At 41.8% G+C, this 22,052-nt stretch overlaps 1 protein-coding gene across 1 annotated transcript in view; it reads right to left on the bottom strand.

The window, feature by feature from the left end:
* Window positions 1-22,052, bottom strand: part of LOC308305703 (traf2 and NCK-interacting protein kinase-like) — a 133,825-nt gene that overhangs the window by 90,822 nt on the left and 20,951 nt on the right. Inside the window, exon 2 of the mRNA XM_080750539.1 lies at window positions 16,513-16,578. Within this exon, the coding sequence (XP_080606665.1) occupies window positions 16,513-16,578 (66 nt within the window). The remainder of the gene's footprint in view (window positions 1-16,512; window positions 16,579-22,052) is intronic.

Genomic DNA, 22,052 nt, shown 5'->3' with positions numbered 1-22,052 from the left:
AGTGCATCGATAAAAAGGGATGCATGTAGAGAGAGAGAGAGAGAGAGAGAGAGAGAGAGAGAGAGAGAGAGAGAGAGAGAGAGAGAGAGAGAGAGAGAGAGAGAGAGATAGAAAGGTAAATGGGTAGATAGTAGATAAAGAAAAGACGAGAAAGCTGAATTTGTTCCCACAAGAGGTGTGTGTGTGTGTGTGTGTGTGTGTGTGTGTGTGTGTGTGTGTGTGTGTGTGTGTGTGTGTGACATTTAACTAGATGGAGTAATAGAATCGTTGATAAACCCGTTATCGCAGTCTCCCAGACACAGGCCCACTGCAGCGCTATGAAGCAACATTACTGCTATCACCAATAACATAAAACATTGCACCGACACACACACACAGGGTTCAAAAGACGTTCACTGAATAAGCACTGCAGTGGCAGAAGGCAATGGGCAGTATAGGGGTCTATTGTATATGATAGAATGAATGGAGTAATACATGATATGAACACGTGGTCACACACACGGCTATGGGGGAAAACGGGGGAAGACATAGCTGATGTTGGCATGATGCAGAGCTTCCATGATGATATTTGCATTGCCATACTCTGTGCTATACTTCTGTGCCCGTGGGGATGTTAACAATGTCAACTTTGTCGTCGTCATCGTTTTATCGGTGACCAGACAAAGACATTATGGCGGTCAAATGCTGAGTATTCAAAATAACTCCTGAAGGCTGGTAGACAACGGGAGAGTTGTATTGCTTTTATTATTTTTATCAGACAAATTGATGCCAAAACAACACTCAACCCATGGGCTCGTAGGACGCAAAAAAGGACACTAATGCGGATGCTCTACATTGTCATCAAGCTGATGACCAAACCCAGAAGCAGGGTGTAGGGCCGAGTGAGTATGAATGAATTGAATTCAATAAACAGGACCACAATGGAAACAAGCCCTCAGGGCTTTTTGTGTTTTCCTTTTATCATTATTGTATAACAGTACTTTTTGCTAACTGTTTTCAATCAATCAATAGTTCTTACTTATATAGTTCAACGGAGTGCGGTCAGTGAGAGAGAGGGAGATATGGTGAAAGGTAAATGGGGATGGAGGAGAAGAGTGAGAGAAAGAGAAGGGGGGAGAGAGCTTATTCCATATGCACTAACCCGTCCCAGACAATGCTGGGTACCCGAACCCCAACACACTGGTCCACCCTCTCTTCGTTATGCTTTCAGTGCTCTAACCCCAGCAGCGATTTGCGTAATGTTTATGAACACAGGATGGTTTTACTCCCTAATATTGGTACTGGCCCCAAAAATCCAGTATTGGTTGGGCTCAAGTCTGTCTCAGAGTGAGATAGAGCACTCATAACATCACCATAACGAATGGCCATTTATAATAGTGGCTCAGAGAAACACCTGCTCACTACAGGCCACAATTAGATTTTCTCCCTCAGTGGAAAAGCAGAAAATTAAATGCATTGTTCTCCTCTCAAGTACCTGGCAAGCAGTCACTATTTTCTTATTGCGACCGAAGGTCGCAGTTTACCATGAGAAATGTCACAGCTTGTCTCCGTGTGTGTACACATTTGTACGGCCTATGGGTTTGTTGCTCTGACATCATGCTCTGATGTCACTGTGATGTCCGGCACATCTTGTCCAATGTCCACGTATCCATGTATGTCTGAAGGTCATGCCTGACACTGTGGTTCCCTTGACACATCACTGTGAAATCACAGGTGATATCACAGGTGACATCACCTATGTAAAAGTCCATATATGGGTATTCCCCAGTACCCCTTTTATGCCCATATTTGAAGATCCCTGATGTCATCGATACATATCACTGGCCAGATGGCCAAGGCATGGCCCATATCTGTGTGGCTGGTTCAGATAGGGATCTCCATGTATGGGCATAAAAGATATTGTATGTTGTGATGTCATGGTAACCACTCTAACAGAATCCTTTTTATGCCATTTATGGAGATCCCTGATGTCATCAATATTAAGCCCATATCTAACAGGACTTCATATGGTAATGCCCATATATGGAGGAAGACAGCCCATATCTGTGTGGCTGGTTCAGACAGGGATCTCCATGTATGGGCATAAAAGGGATGTACTATTCAGTACATGGATCTCCATTAATGGGTAACTGGTCCGATATACATCACTGGCCAGATGGCCAGATGGCCAAGAATTGGCGCGACCTCGAAGCTTGTCGCATGTCGCCCTGAGGTGTTTCTTTTACTTGAAACATGATGACATTCTATAAACCACAAAGCCAGTGAAACTCATTCAAAACACACTGTATATTCTCAAGAATGCACCTCTTTTTTTTAGGGGTGTGGGGGACCAGGGCTGGTGGGTGGATGTGTGTCTTCATACTATAGCATTTCAAATCGCCGGAGTTCCGACAAGATGGCGACCGAGTAGGACGCGTTTGTTGAGCTCTGTGGAGGTGCATAGTTTTCACATTTTTTAAGCCCATTTTTTACTGCCTTTATAGTTCTTTTGAGACTTTAAACGCCCAAAACACTGGTGAGCGTCTGTTTTTGCAGTTGTTTCGTGTTTCATGCCGAATACGATTAACACGAGGTCGAGGAGTACCAGGTCTCCGACCGCAAACGCCGACAACATGGCCGGCGCAATGCAGGGCGACGCTGACGCTCCGGTTACAAAGAGCATGCTGCGCGAGGTCCTCAAGGAATCACTGAAAGAGTTTATGGATGGTTTTATTCAACCCATGATGCTTGGCTTGGAGAAGAAATTACTGAAGAAGATTGATGACTTCGGAAAGGAGCTGCGTCCTGCAGTCGCCACGCTGAACACGACCGTGGCTGAACATGGGGAGGCCATTGAGAACTTTGGTTCCTCCATGGACAGTTTGCAGATGTGTATCACTGAATTGGAGAGAAGATGTGCTAATCTGGAGGAGAAGCTCGTCATAGCAGAAGACCGGAGTCGTAGGAACAACATAAGAGTGATTGGGATCTCTCCTGGGCTAGAAAAGGCTGACCCAGTGGCCTTTATCCAGTCTTTTTTGCAGAAAACATTCCCCGACGAGTTTCCCGACTCCCCCCCGGAGGTGGATCGTGCTCATCGGACCGGCAATCCACGTTCTGATAAGCCAAGGGCTTTCCTGGCAAGGATCCATTTTTTCCGGGTAAAGGAACGCATACTCCAGCTCTCCAGGAAAGCAGGCCAACTGACATACAATGGCAAAAAGGTGTATATTTTCCCCGACTGGTCTGCTGAAACATCAAAGAGAAGGGCAGCTTTCGGGCCAGTAAAGGAATTCCTACGTTCCATCACCGCGGAAGGAGTTAAATACGGAATAAGGCACCCGAGCAAATTCTGGATAACCGTGGATGAGGCGACTTCTACTTTCAACTCACCCAAGGAAGCTCTGGCCTTTTGCAAGGATAAGTTCAAGACTCCAGGTGCTGCGGACGAGACTCTAGCTACGCAGGATGATGAGACGACAGTTACAGGGAACTAACTTTTACCAGGGACACTTTTGCTTTCGTGATCGCGTGCTTTCAAACACATTCTGCCGATGTGATATCCTTTTGCCTTTAATGGACTGTTGGTAAGCTGGCTGGGACTTTGGAGATGACTTTTACGCAGCGTCTTTCTTTCCTCACTCTCTCCTCCTCCTCCTCCCCAAAGGGTGAGTTGTTAATGTAAGCCTACTTATTGTTTTGGACTCATCATCTGACTTGACGTTGTGTTTTCAAGTGTTTCGTTTTATAATACCTATTTTATTTGTTTTATTTTTTAACAAGATCTGTAAGCAGATGGGTGTTACTCGTTTTAATTTAGGTTACCGCAAGGAGAGAGGATTTAGGGCTGCTAAAGCTATAAGCATAATTCACTGTCTTTTTTGTTTGAATATAATGGACATTGTTCTTGTTATTATTGTATTCCTTTTCTTTGCTCTTATTGAGCGTTGTGCTGCTTACTATATAGGTCTAGAGGGTTTTATCTCTCTCTGTTAAGCTTTGTCTAACGTGTTCCGTGTCGCGGTTCGGACGGAGCCTGCTCTCTCTCTCGTCTTCCCTCTATGTCTCTCTATCTATCTCGGCTTTCCCTCTCTCTCTCTCTCTCTCTCTCTCTCTCTCTCTCTCTCTCTCTCTCTCTCTCTGGCTCTCTCTCTCGCTGTGTGTGTGTGTGTGTGTGTGTGTGTGTGTCTTTCTCTCTCTCTCTCTCTCTCTCTCTCTCTCTCTCTCTCTCTCTCTCTCTCTCTTTCTGTTAGGTAATGGCGGCTATGTTGGTTGTTAGTTTATGGTTCGTTTATGCCGCCTAAAACGCTACTTTTTCGGGTAGGAGGGCGAGACTGGGCTTTGGCCTTTGTATTGAGTAATGTAGCCTACTGTTTAAGGTGAAACAGATATAAATAATATGGTCTAAATTGTGAAGGCTCCGCGGTTCCAGAGACCACTCGCTCTCCCGCCCTTTCTCTATGTCTCTCTACCTATCTCTGCTTCTCCTCTCTCTCTCTCTCTCTCTCTCTCTCTCTCTCTCTCTCTCTCTCTCTCTCCCTGGCTCATTGACTCGTTCTTTTTTTTCCTTTTTTTTCTAATCTCAATAGCTGGCGGATGTACGATCTCGTGGCGCGTTGGCTCTACGTGCTTGTGGATCCGCTGTCTGGAGGGGGGGGGGGGGGGGGGGGGGGTAGTTATTTACCTACTTTACTTGTTGTCTTCTAAAATGTTAATTTCTTGATGGGGGGAGAGGGGAGCTCTGTATTGGGATATTTATTTTGTAGTCGTGATTGGGTAGGTTCACTGTTTGAAGTATGGTAGTTTACTGTTTAAGACGGAAACAGACTTAACTAATATGATTGACATTTATCTAAGTTTGCACTGGCCTTTTGGGCATGTACAGGGAGCTGTATATGGCGCAGTATGCATTATGTGTGCTGTGTTGTATATGGTTTCCTGATCATACATAACTGTGTTTTATGTAAATACTTATGTATACAGACTTTTCTTTTCTTTCCTTTTTTTCCCCCTTCTAATTAGTAATTGTGGTTTGTATGCATGGGGGGGCTGTATGTGGCGCAGTATGCATTAACACTGTGTGTGCTTTGCTGCATATGGCCCCCCGGATGTGCTTTTAATTTCTATTTCTAACTACATATGTAAGTGCATATATTTTTTATATCATATACACTGATTTCCTTTTTTATTTATTTTTATTATTAATATTATATTAGTGCCTTGTCGTGGTGACAGCCTTATTTCCACTTATCTGTCACAAGTGTTTGGTTATTTGCACTAACGTGGCTTATAGGGCTTTATCACATTCTAAGTGGGCCTAATGCTGGACTGATTATTATTATTACAGTTGTTATAGTCCCCTCAATTTTTTTTTTCCCTTTATTCTTTTCTTTTTTCTCTCCCCCTTCTTTACTAGAAATGTTAACATACCATTCTCATTTATTTAAGTGATATGAAGTGGGGAGATTGATCATAATTTGAGCTGATGGAATGTTTGAGAGCTATTCAGCCACAAGAAGGCACTTTTTTGTTGTTGTTGTTTTTACTTTGGTGATCTGTTATATATTTACATAACCACCAGAGGGCAATGTATGGTTACTTTTGGGCAGTTACTTGTTTGCACTCTCTGACAGAGTGAAATGAAGGTTGACTAATAGGTTGATGGGGTGGGGAACTGTTTTTGTGCACTCTGATGCTAATGGGGTTTTCCCCCTCAAGCTTCAATGTTATGTGTTTTTTTATGTTCGTTTGATGTTGCTTTTTCCTTTCTGTTCCTTTTGGGGTTGTTTTGTTTTTCTGTTGGGAAGGTTTGTTGTGAGGGACCAACTAGGAAATTCTAAAATGTTCTACTGTGCTTGCTGTGCGTATGGTTTGAACCACAATTATGACAGAATATAAATTTCTAAGTTTCAATGTAAGGGGAGCGAATATACCGCATAAGCGAACCAGCATTTTGGGGGTTTTGCGATCTAAATCAATTGACTTTGCATTTATACAGGAGTCTCATCTTTTAAAAGAGCATTCCAACCGATTGGCTAATAAACATTATCGTGTTTTAGCCTTTTCAGCTGCTTCTTCCAAAACCAAGGGAGTAGCCATATTGGCTAGACGTAACCTTAGGTTGGATTTTTTGGGTGATTGGTCTGACAGTGACGGGAGGATAGCTGTTGCTAAAATCCGCTTGGAGGGTAAAATGCTAGCACTAGTCTCTGTGTATGCTCCAAATGTTTTAGACAAAGAGTTTTACAAATTACTAACTAAAACCTTATTGGAACTGACGGATTTCAAAATCATTGTTGGTGCTGACTTCAATGCAACATGGCAACATAAACTAGATAGATCCACTGGGGTAGAAAGCAGAGAACAAGCACTAGCGTCTGCAGAACTACGTGCTTGGGCAAACTCAACTGGCTTACTCGACATCTGGCGTTTAATGAACCCAACGGTTAGAGATTTTTCTTTTCTGTCGGGTAGGCATGCTTCATTCTCTAGGATCGATTACGTTTTTGCCCCTGTTAGCTTGTTTCATAAAATTGCCAAGGTAGAGTTGCTCCCAATGTCACTCTCGGATCACAAGGCGGTGCTGTGTGTTGCTTCACTGAAACAGGTTATAGATAGAGCTCCTAGATGGCGGTTTAACACCACACTGCTGCGCGATGCGGCATTTGTAGCTCAGTTTCAAACTGGTTTGCGTGAATTTATAAATATCAATACAGGCTCAGTTGAGGATCCCAGAATTCTTTGGGATGCAATTAAAGGCTTTATCAGGAGTAATACAACCCTCTATGCGTCCACTCAGAGAAAATTAAGGTCAGCCAAACTGGTGGAATTGGAATCTCGGTTTTCTACTTTGGATAATTCTCTCCAAAATAACTTTGATGTTAGTACAGCAACTCAGAGGGAGCTAGTTAAGAAAGAAATTAACTCCATTCTCAAGCGCCGCTCAGAATTTCAAATGAAACGCACAAGGCAAAACTACTATTTTAATAGTGCAAGACCCAGTCACTTACTGGCTTTACGTCTTAGATCCAATGAGCATTTTGCTGATATTGTTAGTGTCAAATCAACAACGGGAGCCATGGTTACAGAACCCAAAGAGGTCAATGCCACGTTTCGTGCTTTTTATGATGAGCTCTACACCTCCGAGGTCATTCACGATGATGCAGTATGCAATAATTTTTTATCCAACATACAGTTACCAACCCTTAGCGAGGCGGATGCGGAAGCCTTAGATAGACCGCTCCATCTGGCGGAATTACAGGAAGCTGTGCTCGCAATGCGTAGGGGCAAGTCGCCTGGTTTGGATGGGATACCCCCTGAACTTTATGCCATCTTTTGGGAAGATCTAGGTCAGCTGATGCTAGACATGTTTCGATATGCAATTGAAAGTGGCTCTTTCTCCAGGGATGTGAATGTAGCTATTATATCATTATTGTTGAAGAAGAACAAGGATCCCACAGATTGCGCAAGCTATAGACCGCTTTCACTTTTGAATTCTGATCTAAAAGTTTTTGCTAAGGTGCTTGCGCGTCGCTTGCAGGGTTTTATGACCACCTTAGTACACTGTGATCAGACAGGTTTCATAGGAACTAGACTAGCCTCTGATAATGCTAGACGACTATTGCATATCATCGATAGGGCTAAGGAGCTGAGGACCCCCGCCGCAGTGTTGTCGCTCGATGCGTTGAAGGCATTTGATCGTCTGGAATGGTCTTACCTGTGGGCTGTACTAGATAAAATGGGTTTTGGTGCTTCATTCATACATTTTGTTAAAGTACTTTATTCTAATCCGTCAGCGATGGTCCTAACCGGTAAGATCTGTTCGCCGCTATTCACGATTGGCAGATCTTCGAGGCAGGGTTGTCCCCTTAGTCCTCTCCTTTTCGCACTTTCACTCGAACCCTTGGCTCAGACAGTGCGTCAGTCTGCAGATATTACTCCTGTTTCGATTAACAACACACAGCATCGCATTTCCCTATATGCTGACGATATTCTACTGTTCATTGAGAATGCACCACAGTCAATTACTCACGTCCTTCAAATCTTTGATCAGTTCAGTTCCATTTCCGGCTACAAAATTAATTGGACGAAGTCAGCCCTTCTACCTCTAAATGATCAGATGAGATCTGCTATCCTGCCGCCCATAATCCCAGTAGTAAGCCAATTCAAATATCTTGGCATAGATATTTTCCCCTCTCTTCAGGCTATTGTTAAGAACAACTATGGTGACACTCTAAATAAGATTTGTCTTGATTTAGATAGATGGTCATCTTTGCCCAACTCTCTCCAAGCTCGAGTTTCAATCATAAAGATGAATGTTCTTCCTAGGGTTAACTTTGTAAGCTCTATGCTCCCTTTGCCACCACCGCCGCAATACTGGAATAAGCTTCACTCTTCGATATCTAAGTTTGTGTGGAAAGGGAAACGCCCTCGTCTTAAACTTTCTCTATTACAACGTGCTAGAGATGATGGCGGCCTTTCATTGCCCAACTTTAAATTTTATTATTGGGCCTTCACGCTCCGCCCCCTTTTAAATTGGTTTAACCCAGCAAATAAGGTTTCTTGGAGAGAGCTTGAGGAGAGTTTAGTGCAGCCTGTTGAATTGAGAGATCTTATCTATTCAAACATAACTACACATCAATGCAAAGTTCGCTTTGGACCTATCATTTCTCATTTAGTGGCAGTATGGAGAGCAGCTGAAAAGATGTGTAAGATTGATTGTAAATGGAACTTATTTTCCCCAGTGTTCAATAATCAAAGACTTTTAATCGAGGATCGCCCCATTCGCTTTCCAAGGTGGAGGGCTAAGGGGATTCGTACATTAGGGGACTTATTTGATAGAAATGGTTTACTACCTTTTCGAGATTTGTGTGACATCTTCAATCTGCCTGGAAATACCCTTTTTTTCTACTTCCAACTGAGAACATCCATGAGGACCTATGGGGTCCCATGGCAAGCTCCCCTTAGATTGCACCCCTTCCATGAGTTTATCTGTGATGGTAACAGAACAAGAGGTTTGGTTTCCACCCTCTATGGTTTTTTATTAGACTGTAGTTATGGGCCCCTATCTGTTGATACTGTTTGGAGGAATGATGTACCAAATTTGGACCCTGACTTTTGTTGGGACACAGTGTGGTCTAACATTAGGCTATCTTCTAGAAATCCAGACCATCAACAAATTCATTTAAATTTTGTTCATCGGACTTATTTAACTCCCCGCAGACTATGTGCTATGAGGATTTTGAATAATCCCAACTGCACTCTCTGCGCTTCAAATAGTATTGGTACCTTCCTTCACATGGTTTGGGAATGCCCAAACGTGTCGTCATTCTGGAATATGGTTGCCTCAAAACTTTCAACTATTTTTAGTATTAATATCATATCTTCTCCTTCTTTATTTTTATTAAATGACGTCTCACAGTTGCAACTAAACAATATACGCAAGCGCATCTTCTTTGCTGGATTAACGGCGGCGAAGAAGATGGTAGCTACGCGGTGGAAACCTCCTCATACGTTAACGTTTCGCCAGTGGGCCTTAACCTTTCTAGATATAGTATATTTAGAGCAGTCGATAGCAAGGTTACACGGAGCAAAAGAAGAAAACATTAATATGTGGTCGGACATTGCAGATAAGCTTAAGGCTATGATTCAAGAAATCACTATATAGTGGTAACAGCCTAGCACAGGCATGCACTATTGTACATTCCGTGTTGGTCCGGGGAAAGGGGGTGGGTGGGTTTTCTTTTCCTTTTCTTGTTTTGCTATTGTTTGTGTTTGTCTGTTAATTGCATTTTTCTTTTGATTAATGTTTTACTTTTTCTTGTTCTATTCATATGTATGTCTCTAATTTCATGTTATGGAAAATAAAAATAATTGATAACAAAAAAAAAGCATTTCAAATCGCCAGGCTCAGCAACGGAGAAAGCCCCATTTAATGCATTTATATTCACCGCTAACTCCGTCCTTACGCTGAACCTTATCCCAGGCCAGTGCTGGACAGCCTGCGCGGCCGTGGGGCGCTAGGCTGGTGTTGTTGCTGTAGCCATTCTGTGGTCTGGTAACGCATAGGAGCCGACAAGCTGAATGTCAGCCAGCAAATGAGCCGTGACTTTCACCAAGACAGCCCAGTCAGCAATAACTGGATACACATAACTCTCCTCTCCTCCTTCGCTTTTCTTGTTTTCTCTCTTTACACACGCATACTATCACATACACACAATACACAGAGACATACAGAAGTAGGGATGTGACGATATGAAGATTTCATATCACGATTATCGTGACCAAAGAAATTGCGATTTACGATATTATCGCGATAATCAAAATCCACTATCCTGGGGCGGAACATTAACCAAAAAATAGCAAATCTACAAGCTCAGAGACTGTAAAAAGGCTGTATTAACCCTTTCCAAGCCACGGGGAGCCCCTTAATATTAAAACCGGAATATACCGTACATCTGAGCAAGGAGTCTCAGCCGCACCGTCTTTTTCCGGACTAGGTCATTAAAACCGAAATAAATTATTTTTATCCGAAAATCGGCGATCGTTTAACCTTCCCTAGTCACCGCTCGTCCATCGATAGCTCATGGCTGCTCTGAGATGAAGCAGAAGTGACGTCAGCTCCATTCCTTCTTCAGCCTTCCTTGCTGTCGTCCACTTGCTGTTTAGACGATTACATTAGCATAGCAGGAGTACTAAAGGCTAAGCTAGCCAAAATGCTCACATCGACCGTTCAGTCATACTTGGACCATATGCTGGGATTATATGCACACGGATCGCGCACGCGATACGCACGGGGAGCAGATGCCTTGGCCAAAACCTCCACTTTATGTCAATGGAAATCCAGACATTCATGGTGAGCAAACCCCGTGGGATTGAAAAAAAAGAAAAAAACAACGCTGCGGTCCAAAAAGGAGGGGTGGCGGGATCATGTTTATAAACATAATATTATGTCTCAGATCATAATACAATAACAGAAATGTCACAGCTAATCTACCAACAACCATTCTATTTTGGCTGGGAAACTGTTAAGTACGTATATTATAAGTACCTTTTACCAATTATAGAGGGTTTAAGTGGTGCCGGATATGCAGCTCGGCAAATAAAATGTGAATTGATCCCAGTGCATGACGGAGGACGATATCACGATGAATTAAATCTCCACGATACATTTATCGTGAGTGTTTTTTATCACGATAAACGATAATATCGTGTATCATCCCATCCCTATACAGAAGCACATGCAGCAACACACACTCACTCTGACACACACACACAGTCACACACTCACTCTCTCTCAACTCACGCACACAGGAGGCTGTCAAAGATTGTTTCTAGGAGCGTGGAGAGGCATGTCCAACCTCAGCTTGACCTTTCATCTGCTCCAATCAGGAGGAGAGGGAACAGCTCCTCTCCATCACCACCTGACCTTCACTCACTGCTCCATTAGGTACACACACACACACACACACACACACACACACACACACACACACACACACACACATACACACATGCGCGCACACACACACACACACACACACACTAACCCAAGCACACAGCACGCAAATGCTCATTTATATGCACAGACCTGTGCAAACATAAAAACATGCGTGCGTGCATGCACACGCACACACACGGGTGATTTAAACAAGGGCCACAGACCGCTGAAAGTCAGTGTCCTTCAGAAAGGAAGGCTAACAGGATGGAAAAAGGGGATGGAAGAGGACAAGAAACAGCGGAAGAGAGGATAGAGGGCCTGTAAAGCAATGCTTTGACCCAGGGTCAAAAATGTTTGTCGACTACCTTTTTCCACGGACAAAAATTAAACAAAAGCTATGATGACTAAAACATATTGACAATTGCGTCAACAGATAAACAAAATAGACTAAAATATTAGGGAGGGACTAGTGGAGGAGATATGTAGTAGAACTAAGACAAGTCACACAACCTGTGCGAGCATGTAGATCAGTCATTTTCAGCATGTAACAAAGTGTAAAATCAGCCATTATGACGCCATCAAGGCTTGCCAAAATACATTTTAGTCAACTAAAATCTTATGATACTTAGTAGACTAAAACTAAATTCAACTAAAACATTTCTAAAATGTGACTAAAATTAAATGGGGGTTACATTCAAAAGGCTATGACTATCAAATTCGCTGTCAAACTCAACACTGGTGACAGGGAAGGTAGGAACAGGATGGGAAAAAATGGACGGAGGAGGACAAGAAAGAGCGGAAGAGAGGAACAGAGGACAGAGGGGCAGTAGAGGACGTTGGGACAGAGACTTGGACGGAGAGATAGAGCGTTGGAGCGACAGGAGGAAACAGCTGAGGACCGCAGACACACACAAACAGCAGCCCCTGGCCTGATGTCATCCCTGGTGGAAGGTAACTAAGTACATTTACTCAAAGTAGGAATGGGACGATATGAAAATGTCATATCACGATTTTTGTGACAAAAGAAATCGCGATTTACGATATTATCACGATAATCGAAATCCATTATCCCGGGACGGAACATTTGCCCAAAAAATAGCAGATATACAAGCTCACAACGCGTCGCTTTGCGAGCTTGTAGATCGGCTATTTTTTGGGCAAAGACGTTTGATAGAGTGAAAAAAGTACCTTTTACCAATAGAGGGTTTAAGTGGTAACGGAATATTCAGCTCAGCAAATAAAAGGGTGAATTGATCCCAGTGCATGATGGAGGACGATAACACAATAAATTAAATCTCCACGATACGATTATCGTGAGTGTTTTTTATCACGATATACGATAATATCCCATATCGTCCCATCCCTAACTCAAAGTACTTCACTTGACTTAAGTAACATTTTGAGGTTTCTGCCAATTCATACCGTCTTACACTCCACCATAGCGTACATTTTGGAGGCAAGTGTTGTGCTTTTTGCTCCGCTACAATTATCTGAAAACGTTAGTTACAAATACAGAAAAAACCTTAGTACTTATGTGGGTCAGTGACGTGACGCCCCAAAAAATGTGTTTTTAAAAAAACTTTAAATTGCAGGCATAAAAGTTATTTACTTTTGTTCTACTCACTCTCAACCTTATGGAAATACATTTTGTTTTTAGATATTTTATTGGAATCAGACTTTATTCAGCAGTTTGTTGTACTTGTGCCTAAAATCGTCATATGGTGTGACATGAAAATAATTGTTCATAAAATGGAGTACATCTTTCTTAAGTTACTCACTTTATCAAAGTCCTTTATCATAACTAACCAGTGATCCACTATAGTTTTTTGAAAATTAATTATATCTGTATATTTTTTTCATAATCGACACTCTGTGTGAGGCCCATGTTTATGATCTTACAACATATTTTAAATGTATTCTGTCAAAACTTTCTCTAAAATTACACAAATATTTGTGACTCTTCCTGATAATATTCTCTATGTAATCCATAAAAATGTTTTTGGTTTAATCATTAATAAAGGTATGATTTCTCACTATTTGGAATGTCACACCAAATGATTTAGTGTCACACCGTATGATCATATCTTCATGTGTCAAAGCAAACTGTGTTTTAACCTACCTATTAGTGAGTACTGAACTTTACTGATTGATTAAACAATTACCCAGGATAACATGGCCTTAATATTTCTGAACAGGATATTATTGTAGGGCTTTAACATGGGATAAGAAAGAATTGTAGTAGTAAATGGATGATGAGGATGTGCACAGGAATGCTACGCACACCTAAGTCTTCTGCCGGCCCACGGCAGAAGGATCCTAAAGGGACAATAAGGCGCATAGCCACACTTGGAGCCAAGGCATTGAAGGCAACATTTTATTAACACCAATTAGTGGAAACAGAACTCAGCATTCAGGTAAATTGCTTTTTTCCGAAGTCTCCTGAACTTGAACACAGCATTTTGTGTTGAACAAATGTAATTAGGAATCATGACATTACACCACATCTCCACTAGCTAAAGAGTGCTGGGTTGCGCAACTCCGAAAATAGCTGATCTACAAGCTCTCGCAGCACAACGTGTTGAGAGCTTGTAGATCAGCTATTTTCGCTAGTTTTGTCTCGGGTCCTACCTTAACACTGTCCACTGTCCAGTCCAGTGAGTGAAAGTACAAAAGTATTAGATCAGATTAGATTATACATTTAGACTGTATTGTACATCAGCCAGTCGTATTTGGTGAGGGTAGCAAACCGGCTGCCTTGTTGCGGTTCTGCTATGCCACAGACAACCTCCTGCTCTTCGTAGAAAATGCAGTCTCGCCCCTTTGGCTCCTCTCTCCTTGCTGGGTCATTGTTTAGTTTCTCCCTGTACTTTCTCGTTCTCTCAGCACTTGTCATTTTCCAGCTGACAAAAGAAAATGGAATGTATAGTTTAAGACAAAGAGAAAATATTGTTTAGATTGAAACAATATGTTAAGGTTTCTGTGAAGGGGTTTCTGCTCTGTCTGATGAATTTGAAGTATCACTGAATGAAGCTAAATTACATTTTATGAAAAAATGTTTAAAACAAATGTTTAAATGTACAAAAGAAACATGGAACTTTGTTATTTGTTGTTATATCTGTAGTTAAATACAGTATAAATCATATGGTGTGACAGTCAAGTCATATGGTGTGACAAGCAGACATGTCACACCATATGATTAAGTGTCACACCATATTACTGTTTTCTCCATTTAGGTTTACCTTGAGGCTACTATGTACACATTAGCATGCTAACAGCATGCTAGCTATAACAAAGCAGCCTAGATCTACATGGAAATATGACCAAAACTTCAAATAACTTAAGCTTTTTTTAAAGAAAAGGTGTCACACCAAAAGACATCCAGAATGGTGAGTTTGTCAACGTTTCAACAAGATGGCATTTCATGAAAGTGTTAAAATCATAACTCACCTCAGACACCTGTCTTGCAGTTGTGCTGGGAGTGCTGAATAGCCTTACAGAAGAAGGACCTCTCTAGCCAATAGGTGTCCAAATAATTGCCTGTTTAATTTTTCCAAACTAGTGTCACACCAAATGATTTTGGGTTGGGGGACAAAATGTTTTTGATCAGAAATGACTGAAAACATTATGCTTTGACTTTGAAAAGATATAGGCTCAAAATAGACATTTTTTTTAGCCTAAATTCATTTTCAAATGATTTTTAGCAATTCTTTTTCTTAGTTTTATTCAAGTTCCCACTTTGAGAAACAAGGTCAGGACAGTCACACCATATGAGTTTTGCCATGTTTGGTTGAAGATTCTGAAGAAATGAGGAATGAAATGTTTTAATCTTGAGTAAGTTCACATAAAGCTTAATGTCCTGCACAATATTCAGAAGGTTTTTGACAAATATATTTTTTATTTATACATGTTTGACACCGAGGACAGCGAAAACGTTACGTCACGTCACCCACCCACGTATATTTCGCTGCCAATACTTTGGCATTTTACTTAAGTGGTATTTTTAATACAGGCCTTTTACTTATTAGCGTATTTCTGCATCCCAGAATTGCTACTTTTACTTAAGTAAAAAAAGATTCAGAGTACATCCTTCCACCACTGGATGTCATGGCAGGACAGGAAGCAGCTCGGCACGAGCACTTCCTGTGTCCCGGATAAACACGTCCCCTACTGAAGCAAGCATGTCAGATAAAGAAGCGCTATAAATGTTCGCCTCACAGAGTACGATAGAGAGAGAGAGAGAGAGAGAGAGAGAGAGAGAGATAGAGAGAGAGAGACGAATGAAGGAAGAGGTAGAGGAAAGGAGAAGAGGGGGAGATAAGGGGAGAAGAGAGAAGTTAAGATAGCAAGGGAATTATTTAACACATATTATACAGATAGTAGAGTGTAGAGACAGGAAAACAAGGTCAGAGAGAAGGGAGACATGCAGGACATGACGGGAGTGGGATTCAAACTCGCGTCCTCACGACTCGCAAAGTGCATGTAGTCATAACTGGCTGAGGCACCAGGGAAAAGTATTTTAAAACATTTAATAATATGACCCAGTTCCTTCTTCTCATCTATCCATTTAAGTCTAGTTCACATGCGCTCTATTTCTCCCACACTTGTGCAACTCTTTTTTTTCCTCCTCCTTCTCTATATTGTGTAACACGTGCACTCTTTATTCCAAACATAGGACCAGCGATTCAGCATTGATTGAAGACATGATTGACTAATAATGGCCAGAACTTAATCGTCACTGTCTAGATATTTCATATTTTTTTAATATCCTATTTTACAGTATACTTTGTCATATGACAGTGTGTGTGTCACCATACATTTGAACATGCCATTTTGCTATTTTTGAAACATTTGATTAATTTTTTTTCACCTTTAACGACAGGAACAAAATATTGATGCCAGGTGGTTACTTCTATGTGAGGGCTTTTTATGAATATTTAACCAATGAAAAGTATTAATTCATGACTACATTGGATCCAGTGGAACACAGATTATTTCTCCCATTTCTTGAACGGTTATGGCTTCAGTTTCCACCCAGCAGCGACGATATCAAGAGTATGCCGGTAATGTATTTATAATGTTTGTCTGTGTCTTACCTTGTACACTTGCCCATAGGTACCATTTCCCACCAGCTCAACCAACTCAAAGATGCCAGCAGGGTCCTACAGGGAAGGAGAGAGATAGATACAATGTTATGTCAACATCCAGTGCACTCAGACTCACATGAAACAGTTACCAACACATTTCTCTAAGGCGCTGTTTCCCAAACAGTGGGTAGGGAGTCGGGATCCATGTTAAAAATCTCAACCTTTCATAAATTAAAAACAATTACAACATTTTTCTAAAGTAGTTAATACATCAAATTAAAATGTTTAAGAAACAAATAGCTGATCTTACAAATAAACAGCGCGACGCATTGTGAGCTTGTAGATCTGCTATTTTCACTAGTTTGAGTCCCGGGCAAACGTCTAATTTCTCTTTTGGGTCTCGAGCAAAAAACGTTGGGCTCGTACTCGTACTTGGGGAAGAAAAAAAACTTGATTTACTTGTTCATAAGGCCATACAGCCTTCCCCCCGTATACTGAAGTAACTCCAACATATCAAAATGAATGATAGTCAGACCTTTATTGATCCTGACATTCAGTTATACTGTAGCTGCACTGCAGTTGGAAACAGTACAGATACAGGTAACAGCTGAGAGATACAGTACATACAGTATAACAACCCTATAGGCCTATACTTTGTTGACCATAGCTCCCCAGAGGTCTATACCCCTGTTCCCTGTACAGTTCTTCACTGAAAATAGACTATCGACAAAATATACGACTATATTCTCTGTATGTTCACCCCCAGAATAGGGATGATACAGTTTAAAACAAATACAAAACAGGAGCACACAAGTATCTTGGACTCACTTTGGAGTGGTGATCAACAAATTAAAATCTATCATACATGTCGACTCCTCAGCAAAGTCTTCATGTTATCATGTTATCAGTAAATTAAGATCATTGTCCGTTAATCCTCGTGCACCTTCTGTTATTACTATACAAAAGCATTATTGTGGGCTCGCTGAAAGCGAGAACACTATGTCATCTTCATTATTTATCTATCAAGTTCTCCTCAAAAATGACGTAACCTATTACGTCAATTTAGTCAAGTTCTCCTCGACAATACAAAGGCTGCTCTCCTCTCCTCCTCAATTCACTCTAATTCTTTCTTCATCACTAAGTTTTCCTCGACAGTACAAAGGCAAATGCCCTTAGTCGATGAGGTGCAGCCAAAGGGTAAATCTTTGTGCCCATACATGGTGTTACATGCGAGCCCACACTGTTTTGTAGGAACAGTATTTCTAGTTCAACCTGTTCTGTTCCCCATGTTTTTGAGCAGTGGTCACACCGTCTCCATAGCGTGGCCGTGTGTGTAGGTATGTATGTTTGTTTGTATGTATGTATGTATGTGGGTGGGTGGGTCTGTATGTAGCCTCAAGCCTGTGGTGTAGTACCTTTTCTGACCACACATGTTAAGGGAGGGGCGCTGTTGTTCAGGCCAGGCCCCACACAGGCCCGAGGGGAAGGGGGGAGGTTTGGTGGGTAAACCACCGCTCAGTTCACACGGGTGTGATTTTTCACTATATTGTCCAAGTCTAACACAAACCGTATTGTCTCTATGATCATCAGACCCCCCCCCCCCACACACACACACACACACACACACACACACACACACACACACACACACACACACACACACACACACACACACACACACACACACACACACACACACACACACACACACACACACACACACACACACACACAGCCATTAAACGAAACGGGTATTTCTTACATTGATGCTCCTACATATTATCATGCAAGCACCAGTTAAAGTTACTTTCCATCCCTCATATACTGTATGCACAGTGCACATCCCATAACCCACACACTGCACATCATTTTGGAGCTCATATCTTTGAACGGTTAAGAGCTAGTTTCTCTAAAGCGCTGTTTCCCAAACAGTGGGTAGGGAGTCGGGACCCATGTTAAAAATCTCAACCTTTCATAAATTAAAAAGAAATTACAACATTTTTCAAAAGTAGTTAATACATCAAATTAAAATGTTTAAGAAACAAATGGCTGATCTTACAAATAAACAGCGCAACGCATTGTGAGCTTGTAGATCTGCTATTTTCCTAGTTTGAGTCCTGTCTAATTTCTCTTTTGGGTCTCGAGCAAAAAAGTTGGGCTCGTACTCGTACTTGGGGAAGAAAAAAAACTTGATTTACTTGTTCATAAGGCCTACATACAGCCTTCCCCCTGTATCCTGAAGTAACTCCAACATATCAAAATTAATGATAGTCATCAGACCTTTATTGATCCTGACATTCAGTTATACTGTAGCTGCACTGCAGTTGGAAACAGTACAGATACAGGTAACAGCTGAGAGATACAGTACATACAGTATAACAACCCTATAGGCCTATACTTTGTTGACCATAGCTCCCCAGAGGTCTATACCCCTGTTCCCTGTACAGTTCTTCACTGAAAATAGACTATCGACAAAATATACGACTATATTCTCTGTATGTTCACCCCCAGAATAGGGATGATACAGTTTAAAACAAATACAAAACAGGAGCACACAAGTATCTTGGACTCACTTTGGAGTGGTGATCAACAAATTAAAATCTATCATACATGTCGACTCCTCAGCAAAGTCTTCATGTTATCATGTTATCAGTAAATTAAGATCATTGTCCGTTAATCCTCGTGCACCTTCTGTTATTACTATACAAAAGCATTATTGTGGGCTCGCTGAAAGCGAGAACACTATGTCATCTTCATTATTTATCTATCAAGTTCTCCTCAAAAATGACGTAACCTATTACGTCAATTTAGTCAAGTTCTCCTCGACAATACAAAGGCTGCTCTCCTCTCCTCCTCAATTCACTCTAATTCTTTCTTCATCACTAAGTTTTCCTCGACAGTACAAAGGCAAATGCCCTTAGTCGATGAGGTGCAGCCAAAGGGTAAATCTTTGTGCCCATACATGGTGTTACATGCGAGCCCACACTGTTTTGTAGGAACAGTATTTCTAGTTCAACCTGTTCTGTTCCCCATGTTTTTGAGCGGTGGTCACACCGTCTCCATAGCGTGGCCGTGTGTGTAGGTATGTATGTTTGTTTGTATGTATGTATGTATGTGGGTGGGTGGGTCTGTATGTAGCCTCAAGCCTGTGGTGTAGTACCTTTTCTGACCACACATGTTAAGGGAGGGGCGCTGTTGTTCAGGCCAGGCCCCACACAGGCCCGAGGGGAAGGGGGGAGGGGGGGGGGGGGGGGGGGGTTTGGTGGGTAAACCACCGCTCAGTTCACACGGGTGTGATTTTTCACTATATTGTCCAAGTCTAACACAAACCGTATTGTCTCTATGATCATCAGACCCCCACACACACACACACACACACACACACACACACACACACACACACACACACACACACACACACACACACACACACACACACACACACACACACACACACACACACACACACACACACACACACACACACACGTTTAGCAATTAGCTCTCACAATAGCAAATGACACTGATCATCCCCTACTTAGTCACTTCAGACTCATGCCATCTGGACTATACAGAACTTTGAAATGACAACAAGTGTGTTTGTTTTGGTAGGAGTTTTGTCCCTTCAAAAAATAAAAATCACACCCGTGTGAAGTGGAGCTGTGTGTGTGTGTGTGTGTGTGTGTGTGTGTGTGTGTGTGTGTGTGTGTGTGTGTGTGTGTGTGTGGATCATGTGTACCGATCTTTGTGACATTTGAAGAAAATATGTAGGAAAAGGAGGAAAAAGGGTGTTTTGGAGAAAATTCAAGATGGCGGAAAATCTATCATGGCGCAAATGGGCGTGGCCTATATGGGGAGATGCGTCATGACCCAAGGAATCCAAGGAAAAAATATTTTTAATTTTCCGACCTACGGTTCAAGAGTTACAGGCCCAAACGTAAAGTGGGGTGTTATGGCGCCACCATGCGGCCAAATGACACAATTATTTTTTATTTAATCCTTGAAATCATTATGAACCTCCTCTCTTGAAACTCTAGCCCCTATGGTTTGCGAGAGACAAATAATTGAATGTGAGTTTTTGCGATTCCCATTATAAGTCAATGGGGAAAATTAATTCACTAATAAATTAATATCAATTAAACTATTGAACCTTTCTCTTAGCAAGTTACTAGCCCACGATTCCCGAGTAAGCCGGTCGATTTGACATATGGCGCGAGTGTGTGGTGGCTAAACTGTGGGACTAGTAGCGTGCCGAAGTTTAGGAAGTTCAGGCTACATACACACAGACACACAGACACACAGACACACAGACCCACACGGCCACGTATAGGGAGCCTGTGCTTCACACAGCTCCAAAAAGGGGGAAAAAGTGTACTGGGGACTGTATTGTCTTGGTGTTATGTTGTTGTTTTGTGCTATATGGTAATGTGTTTTTCTGTTGGGACTGTGAAGATACATATCCCTGAGGGGACAATAAAGACCATTATATTATTATAAGTAGTAATGTAAAATAAGTAGAAATAAGGTACAAAATACTAAGGAGGAGACTTTAAGTCTGGTCTGGCCGTCTGCAAATGGGACGAAAAGGATTTGCATAATGTATGAGTTCTTAATAGATAAATATAAATAGACAGAGTACTGTATCAATGTACAATCTCAGTAGTATGGAGTACGGACATAATGGTAATATGATGTGAGGCTGATATATGTACACTGTCTGCAAGCAGCACAGTGGGAGGATGGATAAAATAGCCTACGTTTTTACATTGTTTTGGTTTACAATGAAACCAAGGTGCCTTACTGAATTTAATAAAAAATAGTTGAGCTCACACGCTGAGTCTTTGATGTACAAAAGATAAAACAAATTATTAAAAAAAGAAAACATAGTTCTCAAATACAGTATTGGATTAATCAAAAGTACGGTAAGTAAAATAATCAATAGTTGCAGCATTACATGAGTGCATACATGTTTTGTACAGTATAGGTGGCCCCAGTGGGAATCAAACACCTAACTCTTGCAGTCAGTGTTGGTCTCTCTACCCATTGACCCTACTAGCCACAGTGGAAGTGTAATTGTCTGCACTTGAAAAGAAGCAGTGTCCCATTTTAAGCTTTTTCACCAGACTAACTAAGAGTCCGTGTCCAGTAGCTAGCATGGCTGCCAGTACAGAATTCACCGCACAACAGTGGCTTGCAACACCTCGAATAGAGCACCAAACTCATTGAACCCACGCACACACACACGCACAAATCTCCCCCTTTCTCTCCGCCATGTTGCTACGGCTTTCCAGACAATAGCTGGTATTCACTCTCTCTTTCTCTCCCTCTCTTTCTCCCTTTCACGCTCTCTCTGCTCTCCTAGCCTCTGTTCTCCACTCAACCAGTCTATCACTCTTTCATTCCTCCGCCCTCCCTCTCTCTCCCTCCCTCCCTCCCTCTCTCTCTCTCTCCCTCCCTCCATTTCTGATGATGTCCAGAACTGTGCCATGGCACTCAGTCCTTCATTCTTTCCGACCCTTCACTCATTCCAGCTGGCCTCCAAGTGCTTT

The sequence above is a fragment of the Nannobrachium achirus genome, assembly GCF_963921795.1.
Source record: "Nannobrachium achirus genome assembly, chromosome: 20".
In the NCBI taxonomy this organism is placed as follows: Eukaryota; Metazoa; Chordata; class Actinopteri; order Myctophiformes; family Myctophidae; genus Nannobrachium; species Nannobrachium achirus.
The sequence above is the reverse complement of the archived record's forward strand: the minus strand, read 5'-3'. Positions and strand labels throughout refer to the sequence as shown.